The 20,647-nt window shown below is 62.7% G+C and overlaps 2 protein-coding genes across 3 annotated transcripts in view; one reads left to right on the top strand and one right to left on the bottom strand.

The window, feature by feature from the left end:
- AGPAT3 (1-acylglycerol-3-phosphate O-acyltransferase 3) overlaps window positions 1-20,647 on the top strand; it is an 80,151-nt gene that overhangs the window by 29,076 nt on the left and 30,428 nt on the right. The gene's annotated exons all lie outside the window — the stretch shown is intronic.
- LOC116598151 lies at window positions 5,484-10,296 on the bottom strand. Its single transcript, XM_032356474.1, is given in 4 exon segments — window positions 5,484-7,137; window positions 7,139-7,297; window positions 7,529-7,627; window positions 7,629-10,296. Coding segments are annotated over 4 exon segments (2,061 nt in total). The 5' UTR covers window positions 9,291-10,296; the 3' UTR covers window positions 5,484-6,996.

Genomic DNA, 20,647 nt, shown 5'->3' on the forward strand with positions numbered 1-20,647 from the left:
AGTCCTATCTATTGTGGGTCTCAGCTGGGGGTGATTGGCCCATCACCAGCAGGGGGACACTCGGGCACATCAGGAGATGTTTTTGGTTAGCACAGCTGCGGTGCAGGGCACCGTTCCTGACAAGCAGTGGGCAGGCAGGGATGCTGGCAGAGAGCCTGCCGTGCCCGGGCTGGCTTCTGGAATCTCAGCAGTGCCATGGTCAAGAAATCCTACTGTCCATGTAGGCTGCTTTAGAAACTAACCCCGAGAATATTTAAAAGTATTTATTTAATAGGCCATTTAAGTAGAAACAATACGCCGATTACATACTAACATAAATCATCTTTTGTATGAGGAAAAGCTACGTCGTCCACAACCGACCCCAGGGAGTGCGGAGAGTGACACAGGTTTGTATGTTTACGAGTCTCTTTTATGTCTGGCAGCGGAGGAGACAGCCGGAGTCCCTGCTTCGGAGTTCAGTCTCTGTCGTTGGGTTGAAATATAAAGACCATTGTGCTTCCTCGAGACATCCTGGAAAGACAGGGGCCTTCCGTGTCCCCTGCTGGAGGCTCGGGGACCGCAGGCTCCTCTCAACACACATGGGAGCCATCGACATGGACGGGCTTCCTTCTGCTGCGTTCCTGCTCCCATGTGCGGTCAGTGCCGTGCCGTCTTCATAAGAGGCACTTGGACTTTTTCCATCTTCCTCTACGTTCTGGGAAAGGTTAAGTTTTATGAAGATAATCTGCTCTGCGAGGGTTGGTAGAATCCCCTTCCAATTTTAGTATATGTGCTGCCGAAGCGAGCACTAGAATCCCCTTCCAAAATCATGTGAGTATGCCATCCTTTGTGGGAAGGAGCCGACATTTTCTTTTCATTCTATAAAAATAGATCTGCTCTGGGGTACTTGGGTGGCTCCGTGGGTTAAGTGTCTGAGTCCTGGTTTCAGCTCAGGTCACGGTCTTAGGTCCGTGAGACCAAGTGCATCTCAGGTTCTGAGCTTAGTGGGGGGTCTGCTGGGGATTCTCCCTCTCTCTACCCTCCTGCTTGCACCCTCCCTCCCTCCCTCTCTCAAATAAATAAATAAATCTTTAGAAAAAAATAGGTCTGCTTAAAGTTTCTTTTTCGTGGTCACTTTTTGGGTAAATTTTTCCTTCTAGAAAATATCCATTTCATCTAGGCTTTCAGATTTCTTTGCACAGACATGTGCAACTATTTCCATGAATAAAAAAAAAATGTTTTCTTTTGATGGTTGTTCCCTGTTTTCTTATTTTATGTTTTTTTTTTATTCTGCTTTTTCTCGGTTTTTATTGCTCTGGGTGACTTAACTGTTTTATTGATTTTCTTTCAAGTTTAGTTATACATTACAATTTTTAAACTCCGTTTGCTTTTACTTTTATTAATTCCTTCCTGACTTCCTAATTCTCTTTTTAGCTTTTCCAGTTAGAAGCTTGGTTCTCTTGTTTTCATGCCTTTGTTCCTAAAGACAAATATCTAAAGTGATCACTTTTCTTCTAAGTACGGTGCCACTTTCATCGTGCTTTTTAGAAATCGTGTGGTTTTGGTTTCTACGTCCCCAGGAGAGGATCGTCTGAGAGGCGGGTGGTCCCTGTCTGGGGAAAGGCCATGTTTCCTGATCTTGTTAGTAGTTTCTAGCAAATATGGTCTGTACTTCAAATACGATTTTGCATTTGTCGATTATTTCTTTGTTGCTCGATATGGGCGTGTCCCGCGGGCAGGTGAACGGAGGCGTGGCGCTCGTCACCAGGGGCAGGATCTCACCCGGGGCAGGATCGGCGCCGCAGCCTCAGACCCGCCGCCTGCTGCCTCACGGGTCCCTCGACCGCTGTCCTTCCCCCGACTGGAAGAGCCGGGTGCGCGCGTCCCGGCATCAGCGTGCTGGGACTCGTTCTCCCACACCCCTGGGACTTCTGCTTTATGGAAAGTGCTGTGGGCTGCTGGGTGCACGGGGACGAGACCGCAGGAGCTTCGTGAGGAGTCGGAGTTCGGCGCCCCGTAAATCCCCCTGCTCCGTCCCGCTTCATCTCCCCGGTCTGACCGTCTGCGGTCCAGCGCTACGATTCTGAATCCGAGTTTAATGTTTTGCATTCAGATTCGTTATTCCCAGCCCCGCTGGATGGCTTGGGCTGAGGTGTCTCTCTCCGTGCAGCGGAGGCGGCTCTCATTTCGTGAGCCACCGTGAGGACCGTCCCCTCCAGCATTTGGCCTCGTCCTGTCCCCACGTGTTTGGGTCAGTCCTGTTGTTATTTGGGTTGTATCTCGAGAGTACAGATAAAATGTGGGCACGCGCATAAAACACACATCTTTTTGTCTGTGGTCCCTGTTTTTCGCTTTCCTGGGTTTTCTGTCTGGTTTTGTTTCTGGTTTTGCTGGTGCTGACCTGAGTGCCGGGAAGGTGCGCTTCCACCTCCTGGCTGCCCGTCCTGTGTGCGCTCATCCTTCCTGGTGGCTCGGGCACGACCCCTGCCCGTCTCTCCGGGACCTCCCGCCTCGGGCCCGCCTGACTCTCTTGCTTCGTGACGGCGGCCTTCCCGTGCGGGTGCTTGTCTGGGCGTCCTTTCCGCGGCCTTGAGTTCCTGTCTTTTCTGTGACTCCGTGTCTGGGCGCGTCTGTCTCCACATCTCGCGGATGCTGGGCTCCCCTGCCGTTCGTCCTTGTCGTGACCGCGGAGACGCACGGACATCCCGCGCCGCCGTCACCGCCACCCTCACCCTCGCCCTCGCTCTACTGCGTTGCGCTGAGCTGACGTCGGTCGGCTCGGTCTCCCCACTGTTGCCGTGACGTGCTTGCTGCGTCAGGACGTGCGGCTGGCCTCGCTCAGGCTCATCGGTGTCCCTACTTTCTTCCTCAATTGTGTACAGACCTGAGAGCGAGGACTTTGGTGCACAGTGTTTTCTGACCCTCATTTCCCGGGCACTCATCCCTGGCGAGCCCGCCTCTCCCAGGATGCACGGCCACACGTGTGCATCCCGTTACGTGGCTGTGACCGCAGATGGCCCGGCGGGTGTGCTGAGTCCACGCCGATCGCCTTCTCACCACGCCCCCCACCAGCACCCCCGAGCGCGGGGAGCCTTCCCCTGGCAGGCAGCTGCACCGTGGATGCCTCGGCGCTCGCGTGCACGAGCTCCCCTGCATGAGTGCGGGACCCGGGCTCTGCGGCAGGCTCGCCTCAGCACAGGGATGCCAAGAACTTGAGGATGCGTTGGGCTTCGTCTCAGCAACGAGCCAGTTCAGAAGCCTTATTCCTGCCCTCGACCCGCTGTTTTCAGTGGTCACGAGACACCGGGGGATGATGGCGGGCCCGTTGGTGATCGGTGATTACTCCCCCTGCTTCTCGGAGCTAAGTGTTCCGGGGCCGTGTTCATCACTGCGTCACCAGTGTCGGGGTGGGCCGGGCCCGCACATGGGACGAGCGTGCTGGAGGACACGCCGCGGGGACGTGGAGCTCATGGCCAACCTGCAGCACGCGCGGGCGCAGGACACCCAGATCTCCCTGGGTTGCACCGCTGTTTTGTAAAGGTTTATGAGAGAACGTAGGCTTCTTTATTTGGGCTAAATTCTGTCGATGGTGATTTCCCCTTTTGTAGATTAAACCCCTTAATGCGGTGACGTCAGTGGCAGGAGAGGGACCCTCGGGTGGCGGGAGGCTTTGACTGTTGGTTCCAGTAAGACGTCCAGGAAGCGCTGGGGAGCTCTCTCTGCTGGGTGACTCAGTGCCGCACGTGGTAAGGACACACAGCCTGTGGCGTGTGCTGGCTTTTGCGGAGCTCAAACTGCTTGTAAAGAACTGTGCCTCTTAAGACTGAAGACCCAGAGAGCTTTGAAGTGAAGAGACTTTGCTGGAAAGTTTCTGTTGATCTCGGGGTTTGGAGCCAAGGTGTCCGGTGTGGTCTGTTGGTGAGGGGACCTGGATCACCACGGCCGTGGACTTGCCAAGGACCCTCCGGGAAGCGACCCCAGGAGGTCAGGCCTCCAGATGGCTGGGAAGAGGACAGGCCACCCTGTCCCGCCATCAGGTAGCTGGGTCTCATGTAATAATCTGCTTACTTGGGCGGAGGGTCTGTCATGTGCCAGGTGCCCCTCTGGGCAGAGGTGACGCTCAGAGCAGAGGGTCTGGGAGGACACAGGCTGTGGGGGCTGTGACCCCGACACACGTGAGGGCTGTGTTATAGTAGGTGGTCGGGGAGGTGATGGGAGTGAACAAAATTTCCGCGATCTTCCCGGTGCGGGGAGAACCTGGCGGATTGCAGGGGACGGCCGGGGTCTGAGTGCAGGTGCGTGCTGGCACGTGTGACCGGCGTGTGCGGGAGGCACGTGTGTGGTGTGTGTGGCGCGCGCGTGCGCATGTGGAAGGAATCAGGACTGTCATCCCTGGACTCCTGGGGGTGCCCCTGGCTGCAGGGAGGGCGGAGGGGCCAGTCCGTGGGGGCCACAGTGGGCGTGCCCGCGCCCGACTGCCCAGCACGGCATAGTCGACAGGTCCTAGCGGCCGGCTGAGGGACGGCCGAGGCTGGGTCGCGTGCGCCTCTGGTGCTGGGAAGACAGGGAGGAGGAGGAGGAGTGGGAGGCCGAGGTGGGGGAGCCCGGCAGGTGGGTCCGTGTGAGCCCAGTGGGCACACAGCGGCACTTCTATGGCAGTGAGCGGCCATGCGGCCGGCCCTGATTCACTTGTCCACAGGGCGCCACTGTGGCCAGTGGGGTGTTTAGGCTTGACCTCCCCACGACGTGGTGTGGACAGCTGCAGTCTGGCACAAGGCTCGGGGTGATGGGCACGGGCAGGTGGCACGTGTCGCTGCAGGCTGGGGCCAGTTGGACACTGTGTGACCTGAGGCCAAAGGCAGGAGGCTGTGCCAGAGCCCCCTTTCCTGGGGACAGACGGACATGGGGGTGGCCCCGGCTTCAGAGGTGTCAGCAGGAGCTGGGATGTCCTGAGCTCTGGGGAAGATCCAGGAGGAAGGGGAGCTGCCGCGCCCACTTCCTGTGCCTCCTGGATGTGCCCACGGTACACGCGCCACACCTACACACACCCGTAATCACACGTGACACACTCCTGTGCACACCACACGTGCACATGTGCACAGTACACACAGTGAACCCATGTGCGTGCACATGGAGATGCGCACACAGGTGTGTGGACAAATGAGTACACACAGCACACACCCACACACGTGCACATGGAGACGCACATATATGGGTACATACTCACACGTGTGCACCCACATGCACACACACGTGTGTCCACACTCACATACTCCCACCACACACGTGCACACCTATGGACACACACACAGAGCTTTCTTCAGACACAAAGATCAGATTAGCACGTGTTTCAGCTCTGCGGTAGGTGCACGGTGTGGGGTGTGTTGGTTTCAAAGTAAGAATACGCAGCCGTGCCGCAGGGCGTTATAAGGCGTCACAAGGCGTCACTAAGTGCTCTGTCCCGGGAGCAGAGCCCTCTGTGTGGGGGAAGGGGCTGCGGGGTGCGGGAGGGTGAGTGCAGCCCTCGGGGGCTGTACATGGAGGAGCCTGTCCCTTGTCACCGTGGCCCATGGCTTGGGACTCAGGGTCCTCTGAGCCGGGCCCTGTTCGGGGAGGGACCCCCGCTCGGCCTCCCAGCATGCAGGGGTGCATTCCCGAGAAAGCCGGCAGGGAGCCTGGTGGCCTTCCACTGGCGCAAGGAGACGGGGGCCAGGAGAGCACAGAGCTTTGAGGCGGGATGGGGCACGGCGCCCTGGGCTCTCTGTGGAGAGAAGCTCCCCTCTGGGACCTGTTCCAGGGTGAACCTCATCCTCTTGCTGCCAAGGACGGGACTTGGGACTGGGTGCATCTATGTTGTGGACTGGGGCGGGAGCTACACAGCTCAGGACAGTTTTCACTGACACAGGACACACGTGCCGCAGGGTTCCGTGTCTATGAGGAGCCGGTTCTCTCCCGTTACCAGCAAGCCTGGGGTTAGGCCGGGCAGCAGCTCCGTGGACCGCAGGGGCCAGGCTCCCTCTGACCTCCTCCTCTGCCTGCAGCTTCTGCCCCCGACTACGGCTTGCTGGTCTCAGGAAGGCTGCTTCCCCCCGGCCCTTTCATCTGCATTCCAGGCAGGAAGGAGAAGGGCATGTCTGGGCCACTTCCTAGTGGCTTTCGTCTCCCAGGCTGGACACTGCTGCTCCGGTCACAGGGGACTGGGACCTTCCCTGCTTGGGAGGCAGTGGCCTGCCTGACAGGATGTCTGCCCTGTTGGTACTGAGCGAGGGACGGTGGCCTCTGGGTGGGCAGTCCCCCGCTTCCCATCGTGTTGCAGATGGGCCTGTATTCCAGAACCTCTGACCCGATTGTTAGAAGGCGCGTCCTGTCCCGTCTCCTTGGGTCTCCCGCCACCCTCTGCCCCCCACACAGGGGTGGCTCTACCAGTGGTGACTTGCATTTCTGTTTCTCAGGGCAGGGGGCATGTCGGGTCCTGGCTTTCGGCCTCTGTGGAAATAAAGAGGAGAAGGGCCACCACCTCCGTCTCTGCCAGGGCTGTTTCCCCGTCGCTCACCAGCCCTGACCAGGACCGGTGCAGCTGGACGTGGGTGGCGGTGGCCCCGGGCCACACTGCTGGTTGTTTCTGCCTCCTGGTTGCAGAGGGTTTAGGTCAAGGGTGAAAAGGACACCTCCGGAGAGCCCGCCTCCTCGCCGCTCCTACGGGGAGGAGCTGAGGGCAGGATAAAAGCCAGCAGGTCCTGTGCCCTCGGTTGCTTTCAAGGGACTGCCCAGCTCGCCTGGCCCAGGGAACCCCAGGTAAGGGCAGGGCGTGCCGCTGTCTCTCCAGCAGAACCTTCCACCTTCCCGGGTGAGCGGGAGGCCCCGTGCAGCTGCCGGCCGGGCTGGGCATGTGGGGCCCCACCGTCTGCCGGCCTGCACCGTCTGCGTTCCCAGGAGAGCAGGCCGGGGCTGGGTCACTTTCCAGGGAGCCCCCACGTTTGCTCCGCCTGCAGGAGAGCCCTCATGGCTCGTGCATCCTCACCCTGTGCCCCAAAGCGAAGGCGAAACCTCTGGGTCAATAAGATGGTGTTTGGACCTGTCCCAGGGCCGTCTACGGGGCTCGGAACTCCTCACTGGAATCTGTGCGTTCTGGGTCTGTACGGTCTCCCTGCTCGGGGGCCCGAGGCTGTTGTGTGCCTGAGTCACTTGAGTAACCTCCGGCAGAGCCCGACGGTCCAGGGGGTCCAATGTCCGAGGCCACGGCCACACACGGCTGTTGAGGCCCTGGAAGGGAGTGGCTGCGTCGGGCAGTGGGAGTTAGTGCCCGGTGTCCATGGACCTGCGGGAAAAGCAGCATGAGTGGGTCCTCTGCGCCTGTTTTTTTCTTTAAGATTTTATTTATTTATTTGAGAGAGAGAGAGCACTAGCAGGGGAGCGGCAGGGGGAGAGGGAGAAGCAGGCTCTCTGCTGAGCAGGGACTCCGATGTGGGACTCGATCCCAGGACCCCGGGACCATCACCCCACCCACAGCAGACGCTTCACTGACGGAGACCCCAGGCGCCCAGCTCACCTCGTTAATGCCGTACAGTGAAAGGATGCGATTTTGGTGCCGTTGGGTTAAATACATCAGTAACTCAATGCAGCTGCGAGAATGTGTAAAGTCCCCGCGTGCGCGGCTCACATCCCCGCCTCGGCCGGCCCGCGGAGGGCTACCCTGTGACCCCCTGTGTCTTTACTCCCCTCTCCACCGGTTGTGAGATCTGGGGAGTTCTTACGTGCTCCCGATGGAGAGAGGGCTGATCAGCTATGAGTCCTGCTTTCCTCGGCTGGGCAAGCTGTTTCTTTAACCAACAGGTTCCCACATGCAGGACAGGAACCCGTGGCTCTGGGGGGCACAGGTGGCTCTGGGGGATGGCCAGGGGCATGACCCTTTTGGGGATGCCTGAGACGGGGCTCTGCTGCCGTCTGTCAGGGGACGGGCACCGGCGCAGGGACCATGTGTGCACAGAGACAAACGGGGCCAGTGAGTTCTTAGGTGGTGGGGGGGAGGGCTTTGCTGCAAGAGAAGTACCCGGACGGTCAGGAGGGAAGCAGTGTCTGTGGTCTTCCTGGGGCGAGTCTCTGCGAGGGGAAATGGACTGGGACCAGGTGGGTGTGTCGGGAGCTGGCCCGGAGCTCGGACAGCAGTCGCACGCGAGGCGGGGGCAGGCGGATGGACAGCCCAGCCCGGGGTGCAGAGGCTCTGGCCCAGGACCCAGCCGGGCACAGGAGGCGGGAGGCAGAAACATTTGCTCCTGAATTAAGTTGCCTGGTCCCTTCCATCGATCTGTCCATTTCGCAACCCGACGTTCAAGGACCGTTGCCACCTGCTCCCTGCATGGGCGGGGCCACAGAGCCATGGGCGGGTCCTTGGGAAGGCGGGGGCGGAGGCAGCAGAGCAGGGACCCAGGGGTGCTGGGGCCGGCTGTGGCAGTCAGCGTGCACCTGCCCTGGGGTCCCCTCGATGGAGGAGCTGTTGTCCGTGTCACCGCCCCACGCTCCGCCCGGCAGCGCCCCAGCTCCCAGCTCCGGCCTGTCTGTGGAGTGAGCGCTCCCGGTGCCCAGGCACTAGGAGCAGAGCCTCGACACCTTCTGTTCCTTCCCTCCCCACGCTGTCCCTTCCCCTCCGCAATCCGACCGCCGGCGACTTGTACTTGCCAGCGTGTCCAGAGGAGTCCGCCTGAAGCCGTCAGGAACAAGCCCTTCGAGCTCCCTGTTTTGCAGGGACACCTCCACGGCTTGTCTGTACAGCGGCACCAGCAGTGGCCCCAAGTGAGCCTGAGCGCTAACACCCGTCTCCTCCCAAATGCGCTGCTGCTGGAGTGCCAGCAGGAGGGGGTCCCAGGAGGGGGCGCGTTAGAGAGGATGCGGGCGCCCAGACACTCCATTGGCGGCCGTCGGACGCCTCCCAAAGAAACCAAAGCAACAGAGGGAGGCCAGACTGCCACAGAGAGCCCCAGGGCCCCGGAACGGACCGTGTCCCCCGGGAGGGCTGAGGCCGGGGGTCCCGCGGGTGGGGAGGGGTAGACCGGACCGGACGGCCAGCCCCTGCCAGAAACCGGGGGCTCATGCAGGTGTCCTGCTGCTGAGGGGAGCCAAGTGGGCGAGAAGGATACAGCCTCTGGCCGTCGAGAACCACTGGGCCTTGGCGGGCCGTCCTTCTGAGCCCGCATCCCCAACATTGCAACACAGCTGGAGCCCCGAGGGGCGTCCTGGGCCTGTGGAGACCCAACCCTCCGGCAGCCAGCGGGGCAGCTGCCTGGGGACTCTGCAGAGCAGCATGGATGCCCCATGGAGGTCAGGGTCCCAAGGGAGGTCTGACACCTGGCCGGGCACGTGGCAGCCAGAGCCGCACATCTCTCCAGAGGACGCTGGTCTCCGGATCCGTTTGGAACAACCCGTCAGGGAGGCTGTTTGGGGCGTCCAAGCCAGGCGCAGCTGCCGCCATGACACGACCCTGGCCAGGGGTGAGGGGCTCATGGTGGCCCCTCCTTACCCTCTCTGGGGACAGGGTTGGGGGTTGCAGAGGCGAGTCCAGTGTCCAGAGATGGAGGGACAGAGTAAGATTGCCGCCGGCCGGCGGTAGCATGCAGCTTCTCGATCCAAAACCCCGGCGCCAGACAGGCGTGCCCGCTGGCGTGGGCAACCGCAGCCCCCCCGGCCCTTGGCAGGAGGGTCAGAGCACGGGCGCCCCACAGGCCAGTCCCAGGAAGGAGGGGTGGGCGCAGGACCACTGAGGGCTGCAGGGATGGTGGCGACCGGCAGCACTGGGAGGGGACAGGAGGGCCAGGTGCCATCTCCCGGACATCTTCACAGCCTGGGGCAGCAGACCCGCAAACGCCGGCGTGGGCTGAGGGCCGCCGGTCAGGAGGGAGCTGGAGGGCCCGTCAGCCCCAGCGATGGGATCACGGAGCTGTACGTGGGCTGTGTCTGGTGCACGGGTGCGGGAGGACGTTTTCTAAGCACAGGTCAGCAGGAACGTGCCTGCTGCCCCGGAGAAGGTTCCTGATCGTCTTGTGTCCTGGCAAGGTGGGTGAGGGGAGCTGACCCCATCAGGACGCTCCCCAGAAAGACCCTGAGCTCCGTGCGGGCGGAGGTGGTTGTGATGGCGTGTGGTGGTGGTGGGGTTGGCAGGGACCACCAGGGTCCTTGCGCTGTGCCCCAGTCTGCATGTCCACAGCTGGTGTGTTCGAGTCAGACGGCATCTGTGGGCACATTTTGTGTCAATCCAGGCGTGGGGCCTATGGACGGACTAGGTGGTGGGCGCTGCTGGACTTGGCAGACCAGGCCGGGCTGTGATAACCCTTGTACAGATTATAAAATTAACAATTAACCTACTTGTTTTAAATAATAAAGGTGTTAGCTTTCTTTCCCCAGTTCCCTGCTGCATCTCAGCGTCCCGAGCAGGGCTGCTGAAGCAGAGGGGCCGGAGTCGCACTTGCCGCGGCTGTGGGCCTCAGGGTGCCCAGCAGGGGCCTAGGGGTAGCGCACCAGCCGCTGCGGACCTGGGCAGCGGCAAGTCCCTGTCCTCTGCCAGCTGTTACACCGTGATCTGTGCCGTGACCCGCCATGCTGGCAGACTCTGGGCACACAGCAGACGGTGCCAGTGGCGCCAGAGCCCCCCCTTCAGGATCCCGCAGGCTGGGTGACAGCGCACCTGTAGGTCTCCTGCTTTGCGAGGCCAGGAGACCAGGATGGAGGTGCCGGCAGATTCGGGATCAGGGAGACCCCCTCCTGCTTCACAGCTGGTGGCTTCTCGCTGGGTCCTCATGTGGGGGAAGGGTAAGGGCGCTCTCGGGGTCTCTTCCCTAAGGGCGCTGGTCCCAGCGTGGGGGGTCCCCTCTCGTGACCTCTAGCCACCTCCAGAGGCCCCGCCTCCTAATGCTGTCCCTCGGGGATCAGGTTCCAGCACGTGAACTTGGCGGGCACAGACCTTCAGTCCCTGGCAGGTGGCTCGGAGTGGGAAAACCACTCAGTGTCCGGCGTGTGCCAGTGTCAGCAGCCGCAGACGGAGCAGCGGTCAGCCTGGGCATCCTGAGGGCGGTGGCTGACCTTTCGTTCCCTGCCCTGCTTCGGCACCGTTTCACGTTTTTAGAGCAAGAATGTGTACTCCCAATGAATTTACAAAATCTCATTAGGGCTCAAAAGCCGGGGTGTTTTTACTTTGAACGTCTTCTTTGAGCAGGAGAACTGGGCACCTGGGGGTGGCTGTGAGATCCCCGCGTCCCAGACTGAAGGGCGGGTCTTCCGTGTTTTTCCCGTGTGCAGACCTGATTTGGGAAGCTGGCTGGAGAACGGGCCTTGGAGCAGTGTCCCTGCGGGCGCACCTCCACTGTTCCCTTGGTGAGCTGGAGGCCCTGGGTCAGCCATCAGGGGAACCTGCCTTCCCATGGGACAAGAGAGTGGGCGTTTCCGCCCAGCTGGGCGTCCTGCTTGCTCAGGATCCATCTCCTGCTCAGGGGAGCGGTGGTTTGGCAGGTAGACGGCCTGGGTGAGAGTCCTGGCGCTGCTCTTTCCTGCTGTGGGACTTTGCATCAGCCATGCACATGGGGCGGCCAGGATGGCCGGGGACCGTGTGCGTGTCGCAGCGGGTGAGACAGTGGTCGCCCGCGTGGGGCCACCAACTCCAGCTGTTAGAGCTCTTGACTGTGGCTCTGGAACTCAGGCTCCTGTCGGGGACGGGCGGGCAGCCGTCCAGCTCGTGGGCGCTTCCTGAAGGAGAGAGGAAGGCCCTTCGCAGGAGAGGGGATGGCTCGGATTCAGACCCTGCGGCTGGTGACCCCCCAGGGCCTCTGCAGCGTTCTGCTGGCGGCTCCACACTCCTGGGAGGGACACAGGACTGCAGCAAAGCGCACCTGTCTGAGAGTGCACGTGCGCAAGGGCAGGACACGCACCTGAGAGTATGCGTGCGCGAGGGGCAGGACACGCACCTGTCTGAGGGTACGCGTGCGCAGGGGCAGGACACGCAGGAGCTCACGCAGGAGACTAGGGGTCCGCCACTGGGCACGTGGCACGGCAGCCTCCCGCACTCCCCTGGGCAGCAGCCCCTCCTGGACCTGCAGCCGGCGGCCCAGAGCAAGCCGGGGGGGGGGCACGGCTCGCTCTGCACCTGTCCAACTCCTGGCCATGCTGTGTTTGGGGGGGTGCAGCCCAGCTTTTCCTCCTGTCCCCACCCCGGAGACACCCCCCACGAGGCATGCTGCTGTGAGGAACAGCAGGGGTCCTCACCGCAACCATGTTCTCACTGCCACTGTCACCGAGTACAGCAGGGCTCTGTCTACCTGCTCCCGGGTGCCACGTGCTGTCTGCGCGTCAGACCAACCAGCCGGTCAGGGGCCAGACGGAGCCCCCCGCCCAGGCAATCTCTGTTGCAGGCACGTTTTCCGGTTCTGTGCTCTGGGGCTGCCTTCTGGCCGAGCACTGGCTGTGCCATGGCTCTCGTGGAGACATGGGAAGAGCAGGGTGGGGGCCTCTGGGGGGTCAGATACACCCCTGCCTGGGAGCAGGAACTCCTGCTGTCCACACGCCAGACGCTTGGCTGGAAGCCTCGGTAGAACTTTGAATCATGGTTTTTCGTTGAAATGATGAGGAACCAGCTGATTGAAGTGAATTTGCTGTCCAGAGCTCAGGTTGGACATTGTGTTACACTTACAGAATTTACTGAGCGCTTTCCAGGTGGGAGTGTGTTTGGGGACAAGCATCACTCGGGTGGCACTGGGACCTGGCCACAGCGTCAGGCTTCCTGGGGCAGGGGGGCAGGGTATGTGTGCTGGAGGGTCAGCTCCGGACACGCCGCCGGGCCGCCCGACTTGGATGGCGCACGTCCTCCTCCTGTCCACCCCCGGGCAGCAGCTGCAGGTGCGACACACGGGTGCCAGCCAGTCCCAGGTGTGGAGTCTTGAAGAATGAGAGTGTGTCCCGTTACCCTGCTGCATGGTTCCCGAGGTGGCCGCAGGCCGGAGAGCCGGGTCACCTGTCCGTGGGAGGCGTGGCAGGTGGGCCTCGTGTCTGAGAGTGGCCGGTCATCTCCAGCCCCCTGAGCATGTGAGGCCCTGCCCCGGGGTGGCAGCATTGTCCCCAGACACCTGCTGCTGTGACGTCCCCCCCACGGTGTGCAGTGGTCGGGACCAGCCTGCGCTGTGCCGTGTGGTCATGACGAGCCACACAACGTCTGGCGCTGAGAGTTTCCGAAGATGCTTCAAGGCACTTGAGATTTGGCCGCTGGTTTTCCTGAGCTCATACCTCAGGCTGTTTATCCGTGTTTGGTTTGCATGGTAACCCGTGTTCTCCGCGCGTCCCGGTGTGGCTTGGAAGGGCATCGTGTCAGCCGTCCTTGAGAGCGCCGGCCTCAGCCCTGCAGCCTCCAGCACCGTCTCGTTTACCCAGAGTGAGTCCGAGCAGCGAGCCTTCCCGGAGCGGCTTGGTTTCTGTTCCTCCCTGACTGGGCGAGCCGGCGCCGCTGCCGGGGGGGTCAGTCCGACCCGCCTGCCTCCCACAGGTGCGTCCTGCTTGGTGGCCAGGTCCCTGTAGCGCGGGGCACACCCTCAGCGTGTCCTCGGAGCAGCCTAGACGTGCCAGACGGGAGGTCACCTCCCCTGGGCTCTGGCCTCTCCCTGTCCCTCCCTGCTCCTTCCTGGGACCCACGGAGGCGTTCGGGAAGCTCCTCACCTATGCAGAGAAGGGCCCTGACAAGCGCCAGGAGCTCCGCATCCAAGTGGTCAGTAGGGGAGGCCCCGGGCCTAGGACAAGGTGTGGGTCCTGCCCCTGCCCACCCAAGGGGCCCAGGGAGGCTTCCCGGGAGGGTTAGGGAGGCTTCAGACCCTTCCCTCCGTGCTGCTCGTCCTGCTGCGTGTGGCCCCTGGAGACTCTCCCCAGTCCTGAGGCTGAGCTGAATCTGGATAAACAGGCTGCGACACGGGCGTCCCCAGTGGGCGGGCCGCGTCTCGTTAACCTCGTAGGTGCAGGGAGACTGTGGGGCGAGCGTCTCGCTGCTAGGACACGTGCGTCTCTGAGTCCAGCAGCCAGAGGCTCGCCGCCGAGCAACAGCTCCCAGCGCGTCTCCTCTCCCGAGGCTCCGTCCCTGCCAGCTGCCCCGCCCCGCAGTAGCGGGGTAGCGGCGAGTTCCCCAGCCCCTCGGTCGGAGTCCCAGTGTCTCTGGGGAACCGTGCGGAACAGGGATGGGCTGGGATGTCGCAAGCGTCCGAGGCCCGGAGACGTCGGAGGAGTTCTGGGACACGCCCCTGGGGAGGGGCTGGGTTTGCCCCTGGGGGCCTGGGCTGGAACTGGCCCCCTGGGTCAGCAACCCGTTCGGAGGCCACGTCGGCCACGTCTAGCTTCAGAGGCTGGGGCTGCCTGTTATCTGGGGACTTGGAGCTGGCGGTGCTCCCTGAGAGCAGAGCCGTTGTGACGTTAAATGTGTAATTTGGATGTTGCCTCCGGCACTTCGCGTGGCCTTGGCGTCACCCACATGACCGCTCACCGTGTCCTGTCTCCGGTGTGTCTCCACGTGGCTGCCTGCGCGTGGACAAGGCCCCCGGAGCCTCCCACCCGCATGTCCGGGCGTGGCCCACGTGGTGTGTCTGCTTCCCCTCTCTTGCAGGGCGGTGTTAACGAGCCCTCCCCCTCGACTCTGGTCATCGGCCCCTGACTCGGGGATGGTGTGGGGGGGTCCACCCCGAGGGCCAGGACTGCAGGAGAAGCGGGTGTCAGGGCAGGCGTGTCTGCGGGGCCAGGCTAGCTGGGGCGGTCGGAGCTCTGTGCAGGTGAGCAGGGGAAGAGGCTGGGGACGGGGTCTCCTAAGGCCGAGCGACGGGCCGAGGGAGCAGGGAGCCCGGGGTCCCTCCCCTGGAGGCTGGAGAGACGCTGTTCACTCTGTAGACCCTGGGGGTACTGGCGGCCAACGAAGCCCGTGGCCCACGGGGACTTTCTCTGCACCCCCTGCCCTCACGCGCCCCTGCCCCTGTCACGCCGTGGTGGCACGCCATGAACTTTCTGGCGGGTGACTCTTCCTTTATATCTGGGCGTTTGTCAGCACCTCGCTTCCCGGGACAGTTGAGTGTCTGCCCCTCGTTAGGGGACCCGTCGTCATCACGGGGCTCCCCACAGGACGTGGGGGTCCGCAGGGAAAACGGAGAACTTGTCTTTGGAGCTCTACAGTAGTTGCCACGACACATTCGTCGCCGCACGTTGGCCCGTGTCTCTGGTGGTGATAACGTCCGCTTGGTAAGCAAGACGCACCGGTGTCACCGTGAGACCCCCCAGTCAGAGGTGGGAGCGGGAAGTCCCCTGGGGAGACGCTCTTCAGTCGGAAGAAACAGCATCAAATCGCTTTGAAAGATGCCTTTTATGTTGCTGCTCCGAGGACCCTGCAAAGAATTTCTATCAGCACCGTCTCTGGTCTTCTACTATTTAGGTAGAAGTCACTCATTTTCAGGCCCCGGGAAATAACCCAGAGGCCATGTTCCTGTGACGTTTTCCTGTGCAATATGTCCCCGTCTGCTCTGGTTCCCTGTGCCTTTGACGACGCGGCGTGCGGAGTGGGAGCCGCGCGTCTGGCGGGAGCAGGGGGCGGCCCTCGGCCTGGGCCGCTGCGGCCGGGCTCAGGGGTCAGGAGCCTGCCCGGTGGGGGCTCCCTCCGGTAGAAACACAGCCGCAGGGACATCGTTACTTCAAAACAAATGCAGCCAAGATCGAAACGTTCTCGACTTCACACAAATAATGTAAAGAGCGTGGTAAGATCGGTTCTCGTCCAGCGTCCCCTGCCGTGGGCATAACCGGGCACAGGTTTGAGGCTTTGCTCTGGTTTGGCTCGGAGCCCGGAGAGAAATCTTGGGTGATTCTCTTTGTCTCTGTGGCCTTTGCTGTCCCCAGGAAGGGGGCCAGGGAGGACCCAGTGCTTCCTTGTGCTCGTCTCGTAATGTCCGTCCCCCCTCAGAGCAACTGTCGCTCATGCCTCACGGTAGGGGAAACTGAGGCTCGGCTGTGATCAGAGTCCAGGCTGTGCTGCTCGCCCTCTCGCCAGGGCCCCTGCAGCTGTGCGGGGTGTCCGGGAACCCACGACCTACACTGTGAACATCACAGGAGCCTGGGGACAGGACAGGACAAGGGCCTGGGATTGGGCAGGGGTGCTGGGGGGCTGGCAGAGGCAGCTGGGGTGGGTGGGGACCGGTGTCGACATGTCCTTCTGGCAACGGAGGAGGGGGCTGGAGTACGGACGGGAGCCAGCGGCCCCCAGAAAGGCGCTCCCGGGAGGACACAGCTAGCCTGGCCTCAGACAGTCTGCACAGGCGTCTGCATGTGGGAAGACCCTGGGCAAAGATCAGTTCCAAGTGCCACCTCGCAGGACATGCCAGGGGACCCCGGCTTGACCATGGGGCTTCACAAGCTCCTGGGCTGGGGTCTGCACACGTCACCAACACAGGCGCCCCGCAGGGTGGCCCTCTGCAAGAGGACGGTCTTCTCTTCGTGGTTCGTTAGAAAGGCAGCCGTCCGGACGCCTGGCTGGGGCAGGATTGCTGCCCGGGCTCTCGGCCCCTCCAGCAGTACCGCCGTCTCCGGGGAAGACAGAGACAGACACTGTGGAGCTGGTCCTCCTTGGCCAGCAGCTCCTCCGGCCACTGTGGGGAGTAGGACTTCGGAAAGCCGAGGCCAGCAGCACGGCGCTCACGGCGACCCCCCGGAGCCCCTGCCCGCGGACAGAGCGGAGGGCGGGTGACTGCATTCTCTCCTGATGCTTCTCGGGCCAGAAGCCAGATGACGGAAGCATCTAGAAGGAGCCTTGTGATCGCCTGTCCAGAGGCCACCAGGACCACCTCCTCGGGGTCCCCTGGGACGCGCCCACGCTGCAGACTTCTTGCGGGGCCCTGGGGCTGGGTCAGGCCTTGCCGGCGTGCCAGGTGGAACAGGAGCTCGGGGCCGTCTCCTGGGTCGGGTGTCGTGCAGGATCCCCAAGCAGCAACTTCACTCTGTCCCGAGACAGCCCCGACGGGAGGTGTGCCGGCCAGAGGGGCCCTCAGGGTGCTCTCCTGCTCACATCTCCCTCCGGTGCTGATGGCCCTTCTGTCCTGGGTCACCTGATCGCACCTCAGCGGGCTCGGGCAGGGAGACTGGGGCGACGGATACACCCCCACCGTGGCTCACGGCCTCAGTTTCTCCAGCACTGTGTTCCCCAAGACGACAACGTGCAACTCTCCCCCACGGTCCTTTACCGGAGAGCAAGGGCTGGAGCTGGGACCCGGGTGTTGTACGTGCGGTACTGGAGCCCTTGTGTGTCACAGCTGGGACCCATGGGCCTGCGTCTTGGCCCGAAGGACAGGCTGTCCGGCCACCACTTGGATGCGCCACGGCCAAGCCTGGGCCCCACCCCACTAGCCGACCCCCTGGCCCTGCCGCGGCCACGCGGTGTTGGGGTCGCCGTGCTATTGCTGGCTTCTGAGAGGTCGGGGAGAGACGGGGTGTGCACTGGGGGGTCTGCGGTCCCCGGGTCAGGTGCCCGCCCCGTGATGTGGCCTGTTTACAGCTCCCAGCAAAGCAGCTTATTGGATTAGTGGGCGCCCGGCCGGCCCGCGGCGGGAGGAGGGACACTGACCTGTTGGGGCTGCCTCAGGGAAGCCTGTTTCCGTCCGAGCTGGTCTCTGCTGCATCGGAAGGCGGCACCCCGGAAGCGTGTGCCCCTTTCCGCCGAGCAGACGGTCTTGTCGGACTCAGGCAGCGCTGCTCTGGACGTCACCTGTCCTGCTTGCCTGCTGGCCGGAGGCTGACAGCCGCTCAGGCCGCCGGTCTTCTCGCGCACGTCCCGGCCCGAAGATGCTGTCCGGCCACTCCACCTGCCTTTTCTCGGGGCTCTGTGCCGCCCTGCTGGCCGTGGCCCTGACCTACTACTTCTACTGGTGAGTCCGCTGGTGGGCACTGGGCCATCCCAGCGCCGGGGCTGCCGCGCTTGTGCCCTCCTCTTTCCTGTGCCCCATGTGACACAGACGTCCCTGCTGGGGACGGGGGCCTTGCGGTCGGCAGGGACGTTGTGTGCTGAGCTCGGCCCGCGTGATCCCCACCTCGCCAGGCGGGGTGTCCGCCCTCCAGGGAATGCTCCTCTGTTTGGGAGGTTCCTGGAGAAGGCGGCTCCAGGGGACACACCTGTCACCAGCAGGTGCTGGGGGGAGGCTTCGGGGGAGGAGCGGCGCCTGACGTGGAGCAGAGTTTGCCCCTGCCCGCCCTCACCGCCCCCTCACCTCTTACCACCCCGCCCCTGCGCGGAGGTGTCGGGGATGTACAGGCGTCTGTGAAGGAAGCAGAAGGCGCTCGTTCCCAGCGGAGGGACCCTGTTGTGCCTGTACGTGTCCAGCTGGTTTACGGTGAATCAGCAGCGACCCTTTCTGGCCGTCAGGACCCGCGTGCACACAGTTTCTTGCTGGTGTGGAGCACACGAGCCTGGGCTTCTCCAGCCCGACCCACGTGGGGGTGTGACAGCGGAGGGGGCGCAGGCTCCAGGCCACCCGTTCCCATCTGTAAAGTGGGTACCGTGTCCCCCCGGTCTGCACGAGACCGTCTACACCAGCCGCACCAGGTGATGGCCTGAGCCTCACGAACCGGCGTTTCTCCCACCTGGTGGCTCTGGGAAAACTCAGAAGCCCGGGCCCGGGGCCAGCTTCACAGCTCAGAGCTGAGAGGGGGCTGATTTGCGGTGAGGGGACAGAGGCTCTCGTGAAGGTTCTGTCCCCGTTAGTTCTGTTTCCTTCAGTGCGCAGGCCGTCCGCGCGGGCCTTCTCTCCGGAGGCTTCCTCTCCTCGGGATCCGATTAACACCTCTCCCGTGTCGCAGGAGGAGGAGGGAGCTGGGCCACAGACGGGGCATGACGTGTCCTCAGGCCTGGCGGCCCTCTCCTGCCCCCGGGAGCTGCGAGCTCCTTCCTCCCAGACTCTGCACTGTTCTGGGATGAATTTCTGCCCACGGGAGTTTGCAATTTAGCTCTTAAGTGAACATCACAGAACTTACAGAGAGACAAACACATGCGTGATTTAGGGGAAGAATGAGCTCAGGGAGGACAGAAGGACTTTCATCCCTTATGAGAGGAGTTCTGGGCCTCAGGGAGGGTGAGGTGTTTCTCCGGGCCCCGTGGAGCTCCCCGGGAGGAGCCATCACCAACCCTTGGCACAAACTTCAGGACGCTTTGGAGAGCAGGGGGACGGCCAGCCCGGTGTGCAGGAGCAGAAGTCCCCCTACCCCCCGCACCCCCGTAGTGGATGGGGAGTGCAGGTCAGGAGTGGGGAGGCAGCTGTGTGACTCTGGCCGCCCGCGGGCCACGTGGGGCGTCAGGCTTGACCTACCGGCACACCAACCACCCGCCCCGCTAGGTGCCCACGCGTGTGGATAGAAGTCCAGACCGAAGGACACTTCTGCGGCTCATTGTGACCTGTCTGGAGGAGACTGGTCGCCCTTGTCCTGTCCTTGTCCCCCACATTTGGAACTGGGGGTGCCGCTGCAGACTGGCCAGCGCTTGGCCATGTGGCAGGCAGCTTCCCCAGCGTGGCCGCCCCCACGGCCCAGGGGAGGTCCAGGAGAGGGGCCGCCCTTCTGTCCGGGAGGCCTCTGGCCCGTGCACAGGGAAGCACCTCCAGGAGATGGCTCGTGGCTTCCGGTGGGGAGTCTGCGCTGCAGACACTGTAACTCTCGCCCCAAGACGCCATTGGAAACCCGCGTTCTCCGCTTGGCTCTGCTGCGCGGCCCCTCCCCTCACCATCCCCGGGTCCAGGACGAGGCCTTCTCATGGGCTTCCCTTTTGCAGGGGAGGACTTGGTCCAGACCAGGCTTCTCCGTGGGCCCAGGGCTGAGCCCATCAGGAGCCAGAGGGCCGGTAGGGGCCAGAGTGTGGCCAGGGGAGTGGCTGTCGCCGCCCCGAGCTGGAGTGCGGAAGGGTGGGGAGCGGTGGGGCCCCAGAAGACTTGGCGCAGAGCCCCGGGCCGGCGGGTGGGGTATGCGGGTCTGTCACATTTGGATGCAGGACCTCCAGGACCCACGGTGAGGGCTGGGGGCATGTGGGCTCCCGCTCCCGACACGCACCTGCCGTCCCTTCCTGGCGGCCGTTCTGTTCAGGCCTTGTCGCTGCACACCTGCCTTCAGACACCGCAGCTTCCCAAGCCTCGCTACGAAATGCACGTGGACTTGTTGGGGCTCCATTAAGCTGTGGAATGGTATCAGAGCTCCTGCGGATGCATGTCACGAGGCACAACCTGGTAAAACCCACTTGGCGCCTTCGCTCTCCCGAGGAGGGGCGTCGCGTGCGGGAGGTTGAGCGCCGGCGGGTGGTCCGGGAGCCCCGCGGCCTCCGGGGAGGAATCGGAGAGAGCTGTGCGGCTCTCCCCTCGGGTCTCAACGATCTCACGAGGGCATTGGCCTAAATGCCATTGGACACGGTGGCTGAGGCATTCTCCTCATTTTTAGAGTAAAAATTCCTCCACTAAGCACAACCCTCGTCGGAGAATCACATTTTGGCAGCTTGTCTGCAGAGGAAGATGACGTTTGGCAAAGGCCTGGGGCGCTCGCCCTCCCAGGGCACTGCTGGCACCCGCGGGTCCCCCACCACAAGCAGCTCCCCAAGCTGCTTTGTTGAAAAGTTCCCCGTTCCCGTGGCTGAAGTCTGGTTACCGCCCTGGGT

Source organism: Mustela erminea, chromosome 1 (genome assembly GCF_009829155.1).
Source record: "Mustela erminea isolate mMusErm1 chromosome 1, mMusErm1.Pri, whole genome shotgun sequence".
In the NCBI taxonomy this organism is placed as follows: Eukaryota; Metazoa; Chordata; class Mammalia; order Carnivora; family Mustelidae; genus Mustela; species Mustela erminea.